The sequence below is a fragment of the Pinus tabuliformis genome, chromosome 2_2, assembly GCF_031772625.1.
Source record: "Pinus tabuliformis cultivar Carrire ecotype Pingquan chromosome 2_2, CPIR1, whole genome shotgun sequence".
Classification (NCBI taxonomy): Eukaryota; Viridiplantae; Streptophyta; class Pinopsida; order Pinales; family Pinaceae; genus Pinus; species Pinus tabuliformis.
In genome coordinates this window covers 969252521-969265730 of record NC_142300.1, presented here as the reverse complement: position 1 = coordinate 969265730, position 13210 = coordinate 969252521, and the positions used below count along the sequence as shown (strand labels likewise).

General features: G+C 40.8%; 2 protein-coding genes across 2 annotated transcripts in view; one reads left to right on the top strand and one right to left on the bottom strand.

The window, feature by feature from the left end:
- LOC149196459 (delta(14)-sterol reductase-like) overlaps positions 1 to 13210 on the bottom strand; it is a 280806-nt gene that overhangs the window by 84537 nt on the left and 183059 nt on the right. The gene's annotated exons all lie outside the window — the stretch shown is intronic.
- On the top strand, positions 7138 to 10055 carry LOC149196461 (uncharacterized). The gene is made up of 2 exons (XM_089403745.1): positions 7138 to 9262; positions 9387 to 10055. Exon 1 carries the CDS (start codon positions 7322 to 7324, stop codon positions 9008 to 9010), a length of 1689 nt encoding a protein of 562 aa, XP_089259871.1. The 5' UTR covers positions 7138 to 7321; the 3' UTR covers positions 9011 to 9262; positions 9387 to 10055.

Here is a 13210-nt window from a genome sequence, read left to right as displayed (position 1 = left end):
TTATACTAAAATGAGGATGATGAATAGTCACGTCTATTGGGCTTATGAGCCTACCTATGTTGTTGGTCGGCTAGATAATAAATCCTTAATCAAAATAAATTCATATCTCCATAAATACTTATCGGAATCGGATGATCTTTGGATCAATCCTACACCTCTCGACGAGAGGGATCCAATAAAAATATCAGCTGCCATAAATAAACTGATCCACATGGAGTTTGGCCCTAGTTGCCAATTTAACACTCCCTCTCAACTAGGGAGAACTCCATCCGCTGATCCATATGTACGACTGTACTATCTCTGCCATTAGTGCCTTGCACTACTCTGCCTAGCTCTGCTGGCTCTGCTCAGCTCTGCTGGCTCGGCTCTGCTCTGCTCAGTGCTGCTGGCTCTGCTAGCTCTGCTCTGCTCAGCTCTACTGGCTCTGCTCTGCTCAGCTCAGCTCTGCTAGCTTTGCTCTGCTCTGCTCATCTCCGCTGAACTATGAAGAAGAAGAATTGATCGAGAATGAGTCATATCATTCTCCACTGACCTGAAGTCAGTCTCAGAGTGCATACCACTAGTCCCAGACTAGTCTCAACTGACCCGAAGTCAGCTTCATAGTAAGTACCACTCCTACCACTGGTCCCAGACCAGTATCGCAGTCTCAGAGAGTGTACCACTGGTCCCAGACCAGTCTCAACCGACCCGAAGTCAGCGTCATAGTATGTACCACTCTCACTGGTCCCAGACTAGTACTGCACTGACACGAAGTCAGTCTCGGAGTATGTACCACTGGTCCCAGACCAGTCTCAGCCGACCCGAAGTCAGCGTCATAGCATGTACAACTCCTACCACTGGTCCCAGACCAGTATCATTGATCCCAGATCAATGGAGGACATCCTAGCGTAGGGAGTACGGTAGATACAACGATGCGTCCATCGGTACTACTATGGTCCCTAACTTCATTTCCCTGCTCATTGATCAAATGAGAGGAACTTCCCATGAGTCTCAGACTGCATGGGTAGGATGCCTCGACAGGAGAACTTAATCAATCCTATCCTCACAGGAGAACACATCAATCCTGCTACAATCGCCATGGAGAACACATCAATCCAGGCTGCCATGGAGAACACATCAATCCAGGCCTCACAGGAGAACACATCAATCCTGCTACAATCGCCATGGAGAACACATCAATCCAGGCCTCACAGGAGAACACATCAATCCTGCTACAATCGCCATGGAGAACACATCAATCCAGGCCTCACAGGAGAACTAATCATCCTACTACACAAGAGAGCGAATCATCTTGTCCCACAAGAGAGCGAATCATCTTGTTTCAGTGCGCACCACCAGGGGAGGGTGAGTCACACTGTGGTCGTATGTTGCTCCAATAGAACTGCAAGCCCCCCAAAGCTCCTAGAGCTCAATGTATGCAGCATGCAGGACCCTTTTACAAAGGTCTCTCGACGACTCCAAGGCTTTCGGGAAAATCACAAATTTGATCTTTCCTCAGGGCTCTGTCCTGTACATCATCTCAGTGCGATGGAGCCTCCTTGATCATCGACTTACCATATCCCAGATAAGACAATATTTGATGTCTATCTGCTAGAGAAATTGTCGAATATGAGATTCCTCAATAATCGAATCCCACCTCTAGTTGTCATAGAGAAAAACAGCTCACTTAAGAGCTTCCGCAACCATGCAGCTTCATACGAGATCATACTCGTAGCCATGTATTCGGTCTTGGCGATGCTTATAGCGACTGACTTTTGCTTCCTGCATCGAAGCAGAATCCAAAGAGAACCAACACTGAAAAGTGCTCTAGTGATCCTCCACACTGCCTGCCCATTCAGCGTTCGAATAATAATGCAATTTCATCTTTCCGGCAGTGTATCTCAATCCATGAGAGATTGTGCCCTGAAGATATCTCAGAAGATTCTTGGCACCAATCCAGTGAGGCTCAAATATGAGCTCACCATGCTAACTGCATCCCATATGTCCAGACGGAGGTTCTCCAAGTACATCAATGTGAATGAGTTTATGAAACTCAAAGGCATTTCCCAAATCTGGTCCGACATCATTACCATATAACTTCTGAAAGTTAAGATCCTCGAGGCAGTCACAAGCTTGCAGCTTATCTTCTCACATTCAGAATCCAACTCCCTCTGTCTCCTATAAATGAGAGGGTCTGCACTTGTCAGACATAGGTGCCGGTACACAACCTTCGAGTAATGGTTTGGATCGGTTTCACTCCTAGTGAATCTCAGCTGCATTAGACAGCTATCAATCCTCTCATACTATGCCCGAGGTGTTTTTCATCAAGCCATAGAGGGCTTTCTTCCATCAGACTCCTCGGGTTGTTCCAAATCTGTGAACTTGTTGCATGAGGGGAAAGGTCCCCTTCTAATATTTTCCTTCGGTACATTTCAAACATGTACCTTCATGCTTCCTTTTGAATTCAGGCATCCTAGTCACCATTTGACTCACAGACCTCTAGAGCTAAGTCAATGGACATGGTCCCCAGTGGACTTCCTGCAACTTGATACAACCCTGAACTCAAAAACATCTTCAAAAGATCTATTTTCAAACACGTACCTTTCCATCGATAAGTGCCACCGTGCAACCTTTGACTTCCATTTCCGAGATGGACATCAGGTTCGATCAGGTACATAAAAGAGATTTTGGGGTTCCTTGCTTTCGTGGAAGAATCGACCATTTCCTTGATGACCTGCATTACCAGTCATTCTTTTGATCATTGAAGATGTCCCAGGAATGATTATTATCTTCATCAAGAGATGTGTCTCTGCCATTCGAACACTCCTGCGCATAACGGCCGAACTTATTTCATCAAGGCATCTGCCTTTCCTTCCACCCTTAGATCCGAACTTCCCAATGAAGTGATCTTAAGATGGACCATCAGAATTTTCCGCTGCGCCATTCTGATAACATTCTCTGCTTTGACTTCACCCTAGGTGAATTATGAGGAACCCATTGATCCTTCTGTCTTGTCCCAACTGTCTTCGGTGATTTCTCTTTCACTCTTGCTTGGGCATTGTCTTCACCTCTGCCCTGATACCATGTTAATTTTTGGGTATGTTCTATCCTAGAGCAATTTATTTAAATTTTCACAGTTAGCAATCACATCAACGTTACGATAAACTGCAGATAGAACATAAATATAAAACGCAGAAGACAAGCCAAGACAAGAGGACACAAGATGTGGCGCGAGCCAGGGACAAACCCCACAATGTGTGGGGAAACCCTTTGATCAAATCTTCTTTTATCTTCAAAGTTCAGCAGAGAAAGAGAGAGAGAGAGATAATACATTTACAACAGAAGTCAACACTTTGACTTATCTAGATCTAGCATAGATCATTTCTTATAACGATGAGATCAGTTGAAGACATTCTACTTCAACTGATACCTATCATCGTGTTGTATCTGGTCCTCTAGTTGCACCACTGCATACTGCACCATGCTGCTATCCATGTCCATGATATTATCCATCATAATGTTGTTCAAAATAATGAGCATCATCATCATGTTGTTGCCCCTGCTAATGTACCCTTGCACATGATCTCATAGTGCTGCTCACCATGCTGCTGCCTCTGCCTTCTCGTTGCTTCATCATGCTGCAACAATTTGCCTCTGTTGATATCAGCCTTAGCTGCTGCTCATGCATCATGCTGCTTATACTACTGCCCATTATGCAGCTCATCATGCTGCTCATAATACTGCCCATTATGCAGCTCATCATGTTGCTCATAATCTCATACATCATGTTGTTGAGACTATGTCCTTTCACTAGTCTGCCAAGGATCTCTTGACCATCATCGAAACTTATTTCGATATTAGAGTTATGCCAGGACTTTTAACATAATCTTGGTTGAACCGAGAGAATAGATCTACCAATGTTGAAAATATCGGTATCGGCAAAATATCGGCGAGGGTCCAGAAAATATCTTATCGGCAATATCGGCGAAAATATCGGCAAATATTGGCAAGCATAAAAAATAATTTTTTCAAATTTTTAAATATAGCCGATATTTTGCCGATATTTTCAAAATATCGCGATATTTTGCCGATATTTTCCGATATTTGCCGATATTTTGAAAATATCGCGATATTTTCAAAACAGAAAATATCGCGATATTTTCTCGGCGATATATCGTTTTGCCGAAAATATCGCGATATTTCCGAATATTGCCGATATTATCAACAGTGAGATCTACCACAGCTGTTCATTGTATTTGGGCTGCTGCAGGGATGCTTCAATCAAGATCACCATCAAACCAAGACTGAGATTGTATGATGCTAATGTTGTTCCTTTGTAGAGACATCTTTTATGCCATGGCTATCCATTCACCCACGATTCTTTCAATTCCATCTACACGAGACAAAGGTTGACTGCACCTAATAATCATTCAAGGTGCACTCGATGCCTTTAGACCCCAAGGTCCCCTAATACAAATACGAATCCATTTCTTTTACATATGCTTCCAGAGAGAAGATGTAAGGCCTAATCCTTCCTGGCGAATCCTTGTACCTGTACTTTACGAAATATTCATAAGAACATGAGATCTGATCCTCCCTTTGTGTGAGGTCTGTCCCTTATGTATAGCGTACACGTGCACCTAACATTCATGCGGAATTTCAGAGAGGAATGCGAAGTTCTTCTTATATTCTTTCACTGTGTATACATGACTCCTTTTACTGCGGATTGGCCTGTGCATCAATTTGAACAACGCATAATTATTTCCATGATCTGCGTGTAAATATCTCCATGAACAGCGTGCTAATTTCTCCATGACCAGCGTGTTAATATCTTCTTTGGACAGCGTATTAATACTTCTAAGGTCAGCGTGTTAATATCAGCATGAACAGCGTATTAATACTTCTATGATCAGCATGTTAATATCTGCATGAACAGCGTATTAATACTTCTAAGGTCAGCGTGTTAATATCAGCATGAACAACGTATTAATACTTCTATGGTCAGCGTGTTAATCTCTGCATGAACAACGTGCAGGTTGTTTCTGGACAACGTTCCCTTGACTGCGTTGAAAACCAATGTATAATATCCACAGCGTATCCATTATGATCAACATAACCGTGAACAGATCATGACTGCGTTGGATGAGTCTTCATTGACTACATTGAATATCTCCCATGATTGTGTATAAGGTCTTCCATTCCAGCGTATGAGATATCTCCATTTGACAATGTGTAGGTGTCTCTGTTTGTTGCATAGATCGACCTGCGACTAGGGCATCACCATAAGGCCAGCGTATCTTTTGGTTCTCTCCTTCCAAAAACCCAAACGTGGAGAGGAGATCACCTCAAGGATACATGTGTGAAATGACTTCAAGTCCTCACCTGTTTATACTAAAATGAGGATGATGAATAGTCACGTCTATTGGGCTTATGAGCCTACCTATGTTGTTGGTCGGCTAGATAATAAATCCTTAATCAAAATAAATTCATATCTCCATAAATACTTATCGGAATCGGATGATCTTTGGATCAATCCTACACCTCTTGACGAGAGGGATCCAATAAAAATATCAGCTGCCATAAATAAATTGATCCACGTGGAGTTTGGCCCTAGTTGCCAATTTAACAGGCAGGAATGATCCAGGTGGATGTTGGTGGCCACCCGCCTATCCCACTTGGACCTCCACAACTGTTCGTTTCAGTTTTTCGGGTTTCCTTATTTGTAACACAATTTACTATTGGCAGTTTTTTAGGTCCTGAACTTCCGGAGCGTTTTGAGACCCTAAATGATGTTTTTGGGAAAAATGGGACTTGGTCATGCAAAAGTTGTAGCAATGTTGCACGAAGCGGGAGCGAAGCGGAAGCGCGAAGTGGAAGCGCGGAGCGCGGAAGCGTCATTTTCCAAAAATCTAGGAAGCGAAGCGTCCGCGGAAGCGTCTGCTATATATATATATTTTTTTATATTTTTTTGCATTTATACTCAAAACAAACATCCCAAATACCAAATTAATTGTAGAAGACATGAAAACATGCATATTTTTGCATAAATCAAGATAGATATGGCATCCATGATTCCATTGTAGTTACTAGTATGTACAACAATCATCTATATTCTAGCTATTACAAACATACATCAAATTTTTAAGCATTACATGAATTTAGCAATTCAATTGTAAAATTAAATGGGAAAATTTTGATTTAAGCATTACATAATATCATCGAAACTCTGAAGTGCCTTGATCGAATTTCTATGTATGTGATGCAAAGTCCTTATCCTTGTAATATCATTGTTATGCGTCAAGATTTTGACAGTGAAACCTTCTCACCGAACCCTTATCATTGAGACTGTGTTAGGTACTAAGATCTTCTTATTGTGATGAAAACTTTCTCACTGTTGTGATACCAAATTTGTATCACTGTAGTTATACCAAAATCTATTGATGACTGTTCTTACTGTTGAGGCACCAAGACTGTGGTAGCACAAAACCTTTAATCTGCATTACCTTACTGTGGTACCCAAATTTTATTTCAGAGATAATTCGAGTTTCTGTGACTGCATCACTGCACTGAAGTGTGATCACTGTAATATCACCGAAGTGTGATCACTGTAATATCACCGAAGTGTGATCACTGTAATCAGTGTTGCACACATCGCGATAAAATCGCGATTAAATCGTAAAATCGCGATTTTTTAAAATCGCCGATTCAAAGCGCGATTTTTATCCAAAAAATCGCCTCTTTTTTTTTATAGCGATTTTTATCGAAAAAATCGCGATTTTTTCGCTTAAAATCGCGAGGGCGCGCGGCAGCGGGGTTTTATATGGAAAAAACGAATTTTTTTTTATTCATTCAGCAGTCCGCCGCGGAGGAGAAGGAGAAGAAGTGAGGGAGAGGGTTGCCGTCGGTTGTGGGAGCGAATCGAAGCGATTTTAGGAGGAATCCAAGCCAAGATCGCCAATTTGTCCATAAACCAGGTATGTAGATTAATTTTTTTTTGTTTTGGTTCTATAAAAACTTTGTTTTTCATTGTTTTTAAAGAATTTTTGGAAATTTTTCATTGATTTGGGATGGGTTATTTGTTATGACTATGAGAACCAATTTTTGATTTTTATTTTCTCATTTTCTTTAAACATTGTTTATTTTTTTTTATTTTTCATTGTTTTTTGGCATTTGGTTGGGTAACTTGGGTTTAGAAATTGGGATTTTGGAAATAATTAGCTTGTAATTTTGCAAATGCTAAATTGTAATTTGTATTTACTATTATCATTTATGTAATCCTAAATTCCTATTTCCTAATCCTTATTTTTCCATAGGTTTGCAAATTCAAAATTCAAAAACAAACATGCCAAGGAAATTGGATCCTTTCTGGGAATATGGTGACCCTAAAACTCCGAATGATAGACAAAACTTGTATTGCAAGTTGTGTGGAAAGGAAATATTCGGGGGGGTGTACAGGTTGAAGTTCCACCTTGCACAAATCCCTGGACGTGATGTGGGGCCCTGTCTAAAGACAAATGCTGAAATTATCCAAAAAGCCATGAGAGCATTGGGAGAATTAGAGCACACTAGAGACGCCAAAGAAGAACTCAAAAGGCAACTAAAAAGGTCAGTTGAAGGAAGTGGGCCAAGTGGCACAGGTTCTACTGCAGCGTCAGTCAATCCGGTAGCTGCATCATCATATTTTGTTCCTCGAACCACACCTGGTTCACAACCAACTATTGGTTCAATGCTAAAAAGAACTGAAAAAGAAAAAGCTGACAAGTTGATGACAAAATTTCTCCTCTGGAGTGATATTCCTTTCAGCATTATAAGGAATAATCCATTTTTCCAACCTACTCTTGATGCTGTTGCCAGTGTTGGCCCGGGGTACAAACTCCCTTCTCTTCATGATTTCAGAGGCCGGCTTCTTCAAGATGAAAAGCGTGACTGCACCCAAAGATTGGAGGATTTTAGGGCATCATGGGCACAAACAGGATGCACTGTTATGTCAGATGGTTGGACTGACCAAAAGGGGAGAACCCTTATAAACTTCTTGGTTAGTTGTCCCTTGGGGACTATGTTTATCAAATCTGTTGATGCAACTCATCAAATGAAAGATGCAAAAACTTTATGTGATTTGCTGGATGTGTTTATTTTGGAGGTGGGTGCAGAAAATGTTGTCCAAGTCATAACGGACAATGCTGCAAATTATGTTGTTGCTGGTAGAATGCTTATGGACAGGCATCCTACTTTATTTTGGACACCTTGTGCTGCCCATTGTATTGATTTGATGTTAGAGGACATTGGGAAAATTCCCTTTGTCAAAGAGGTTGTTGACTCATCAAAAAGCATCACAAAATTTATTTACAATCACACATCTGTGCTTAGCTTGATGAGAAAATGCACCAACAACAAAGAGTTGGTGCGCCCCGCCATTACACGGTTTGCGACGAGTTTCATATCTCTTCAATCCCTCTTGAATTCTATGTGGGATTTGAAGAGAATGTTTCTTTCAGAGGAGTGGCGTGCTTCGTCAATGAGCCGCAAACCAGAAGGAGAGGCCGTCTGCAGACTAGTTTCATACCAGGAGGACTTCTGGGCGGGAGTGCAGGAGGTGTGCGCTGTTACAGAACCTTTGGTAAAGGTTCTTCGGTTGGTTGATGGTGAGAAGCCCGCAATGGGCTATTTGTATGAAGCCATGGATAGGGCCAAAGAAGCCATTCGGTCCTACTATGATGACAAGGGAGATGATGGGTTCCAGAGACAACTCCTTCTATGGAAGGTCATTGATGAGCGATGGAACAACACACTCCATCGTCCCATTCATGCTGCTGGCCTTTTCCTGAACCCTGCATTTTCTTATGCATGTGGGTTTAATTTTGATGTTGAGGTCGTGGAAGGATTATTAACCTGTGTCCAGAAGATGGTGAGAACTTCAGAAGAACGTATGGAGGTCTCTAGACAAATTGAGCAATATAAGTTGTCAGCTGGCACATTTGGCTTTGAGATGGCTGTCATTGATAGGACGGTTAAAATGCCAGGTATTTTTTAGTTTGTACTATGTAGTATGTACTTTGTAACTTTGTTTCAAATTTCATTGTTTCTTCAAATTCCATTTTTTTCTTATGTTTATTTAAAATTTTCTTTGTAATTTTGTTGTAGACGCATGGTGGAAGATGTATGGTGGCAGAGTCCCCCTTTTGCAAAATCTTGCCGTGCGGATCCTCAGCCAAACATGCAGCTCCTCGGGATGTGAGCGCAATTGGAGTGTATTTGAAAAAATACACAACAAGAAGCGCAATAGGTTAACACTTAAACATTTAAAATATTGCAAATTTCCAAATATATTTTTGAATTCATTAAAGTTTTAAACAATATTTTTTTTATAATATTAATTATTAATTTATTATTTCATGAACTTTGTACAGGTTGGAGTCCCATAGACTTAATGACATGGTCTATGTCTACTACAATCTTCGATTGTGGGTGAAACAACTAGAGAAGACACCTGATACGGAAGCCATCTCATTGGATGGGATTGACACCACTGCTGAATGGAGGGTTGAGACCGAGAGGCCTCTCATGGATCCCACTGAGGATTGGTTAGTGCAGGATGAGGGGGAGGAGGAGGGGGAGGAGGAGGAGGAGGAGGAGCAGGAGCAGGAGCAGGAGGAGGAGGAGTTGGAGGAGCAGGAGGAGGAGGTGACACCGCCTACCCGGGCTACCCGGGCTACCACTACCACCAGTAGAGGACGTGGTCTCCGTCCACCTCAGCCTCCTGTAGCTGCTACTACTAGTTCTTCAGCTTCTAGAGCACGTCAGACTCCACTGCCATTTCCACCACCACAGGCACCAGCTTCTACATCTAGAGGGAAAGAGAAAGTTGTGCCATTTTCTCGCAAGAGGGGCAGAGGAAATCAATAGGATTAGACTTTCATTTTATTGTATATGACATTATGACATGATGAGATACATTATCATATTTTTTGTTGATATTTTGAGGCTGAGTTGGACTTGGGACTCAGGACTTACTATTCAGGACATGATTCAATGTTATGTGTGATTTTAGCGCTAGAAATGATATTGAACATCTTATATATTAGTTTTTTTATCATATTTATGTGTCAATGTATTTATTTTATGTTGTAGATGGTTTAGATATTAAAAAAATTGAAAAAAATTGAAAAAAAATGAATATTTTTGTGCCAAACGATTTTTTCCCGCTTTTTTCCGATTTTTTCCCGATTTTAACGATTTTTTCCGCTTTTTTTCCCGGCGCCGATTAAATCCCGATCGCGATGTGTGCAACATTGACTGTAATAGCATCGAAATCAAGGTAGCATCGAAACTGTGATAGGAATAACATTGAGTCACTGTAATACATAACAGAACTGTCTCCATTGCAATCCGCATTCATTGTGATACATAACAAAATTGAACCCAATCTTCAACGCAATCTTCTATGAGATCCGAGATAGTAATCTCAGTCATATCACCGAAACTGCTCTCTAAAATCCTTACCCGAATCCCAGGAAGCGCATTAAAATTTTGGAATCGCGCTTCGGAAAAAATGGAATCGCGCTTCCTAGGGCGCTTCCGGAACGCTTCCGTACGGGACGCGATTCCGGCCTAGGATCCGGGGGGGGGGCGCTTCCTGCAACACTGAGTTGTAGTCCTCGGATAGATCTTTCTAACGAGGTATTGTGCGCGTCAAATAGAGATCGTATGCCAAAGTTACGACCCCAGGTAGTTGATTTTACACAAACGGGGCCCATAGTTTGGGGTTTCATCTCCTTGGGTTGGGTTTTTGGATGTTTAGGGTTTTCCATTGTTTCTCAACAATAAACAGGCCATCGAGCCTCATTGTAACACAATTTAGAGGCATGTAGCCACCACATCTCTCCTCAAAGATAAGCTTACCATCACCCGAGCTACTCTCAGTTCCATTCTATTTGTAAGCATATTTTAGTATTTTACATTAATGAAATGAAGTATTATATTTCCTACATAAATCTGGATCATCAGCAATTGAGAAATTGAATTCCCTCGCCAGGAATTCTCTGAGGAAGAAATTCCCTCAAAAAGTGTTTCCTTCCTTCTTCTGATGTTTTTCTGCCCCAGCAACTGCTGCAGAAAACTGCGTCTCACCTGAAGACTGCTCTGCGTTGAAGCTTCTGCTGCGCTGCTCCCTCTGCCGCTGACAAATCTCAATCTGGAAATCTTACCTCTCTGTCAACTCACTCAGAGAGAGATCTTCCTTGAGAATCTTGTCCTCCTAGCCTGGACTACGCAATCCCTCTGGGGATTTGATCTGTTTCCTACGCAGCACTTCGATCTCCCTCCTCTTCAATGCTTGGCTCTTTCGGTCTGCTCTCTTGCTTTACTTGCGCTCTAATACCATGTGAAAATTCGGAATCCCCGAATCACTACTACAGTAACTGATTATATCTCTCCTACTGAATCAAGTTATTTACAGTATTATACGATAAACATCGAAATATATACAACTATAGTCTTCACAACTTAAACAATATGCGGAAACAAGAACTGGGCAAGAAAGAAATAGCACACATAAGTGACACCGTTGTTTTTGGACAAATGTCCCTAGAAAAATCCAATGTGGGAAAATCGATGCTACAGCGGAGGGTTTGTATTATTATGCAGTAATTTCTGAGTACAATTCTTCGGATGCCCAAACTAGCAATCTGCAGGAGGGCCGAAAATCTGGGAGTTATAGTAGCTGGGTTGAAGTTGTTTGACTTGAAGAGACTATTGAAGTTTGGACAATCATTCTGGAAGGCTAATTTGGTGGAGTGAGGAAGGTCTTTTGGTCTGGTCTAAGGTCTTAGTTTGTCTCAATTAGATTTGAATCTACTAGTGGAAGAGTTTGACTGGGATTTTCCCCTTCTTAGGGGTTTTGGCCTTGGTTGAGTGCCTACTTCTGGTGTCATTAATCTTAATGTTTTGATTTGATAATTGCTTGATGAGAAGAACATAAAGAAAGCTAATAAGAATATAAGAATATCACAAATAATTGTCAACACAAGAAGATATTTTGCCTTTCTGGTTTTCTAACATGGTAGAAGAGCTAAGGTGAAAGATAAGAAGGAAAAAGGTAGCTTGAAGATTTATTAAAAGGGTCAAGTAAAAACTGTTCAAGGAAAATTATAAGGAGAAGGATCATATAAGAAGAAGGCATATTATCTAGTAAGGGATAGACGTCGTCCTAGCAAAACATTATCTATAGCAACTTCAATGAAGACAAAAAATAAGCTAGAAGGAGCCTCCAACTATAGAGCATGGAAGAAGAGGATAGACCTCATCCTAGCAAAACATAAAGTATTGGATTTCGATCAAGGAAAAGTTAAGGAAGCGCAAATGATGCAAGAAAGGAAAAATACCAGGAAACAAAGATCATGGCTATGAATCTAATTGTAGAGAGAGTAAAGGACAACCTAATCCCCTATATATCCAATATAAGATGCTACAAAAGGAATGTATGAGGCTCTCTCCAAATTATTCACTATCAAGAACATTGGACAAGTTGTTAGCCTCAAGAATGAACTAAGGATAATAACAATGACCAAGGATGACATTCTATCTTCCTACTTTGTAAAAATCTCCCGAATGAGAGATGAGCTCCAAGCCATTGATGAGATCATTCCAGACAAAGAACTTGTGATTGTTGCACTATTAGGTCTACCTAAATCATAGAGCTCCTTTGCATCAAGCATTAGAAATTGGAAAGAAACTCCATCATTTGAAGAAATGTGGAATGCATGCAGTCAAGAAGAAGCTCGCATCTCTTTAACAAGCAACAAGAAGGAAGAAGAAAAGGACAACACTTCAAATGCCTACTTTGTTCATCACAAGAAGAAAGGAGGATTCAAGAAGTTTAAGGGACCAAAGAAGAAGATTGATCTATCTAAGGTGGAAAGTTATAACTGTCATAAGATGGGTCACTACAAAAGCCAATGTCCTAAAAATTCAAGGAACAAGAAGAGAGAAAGAGAACATGCAACAGTTGTTGATGAAGCTCCACTTAAGAAGAACAAGGCTGAAGAATCCGAAGTCAAAAACTTATTCTCTTGAGTCTTTTGGATACCATCCCTTATATATCCTCTACTTATATCATAGATTATTGTTTTAGGTTTTCTTTTCATAGATTTAATACGTGTTGTTCGAAATTCATGAATTATTTTGATAATTTGAAGGTATCCCTCAGAAATCTTGAAGTGATGTAAATTAAGAG

Bases quoted from the DNA above. Each gene is read 5' to 3' on its own strand.
- LOC149196461 (XM_089403745.1), top strand. From the start codon at position 7,322: ATGCCAAGGAAATTGGATCCTTTCTGGGAATATGGTGACCCTAAAACT.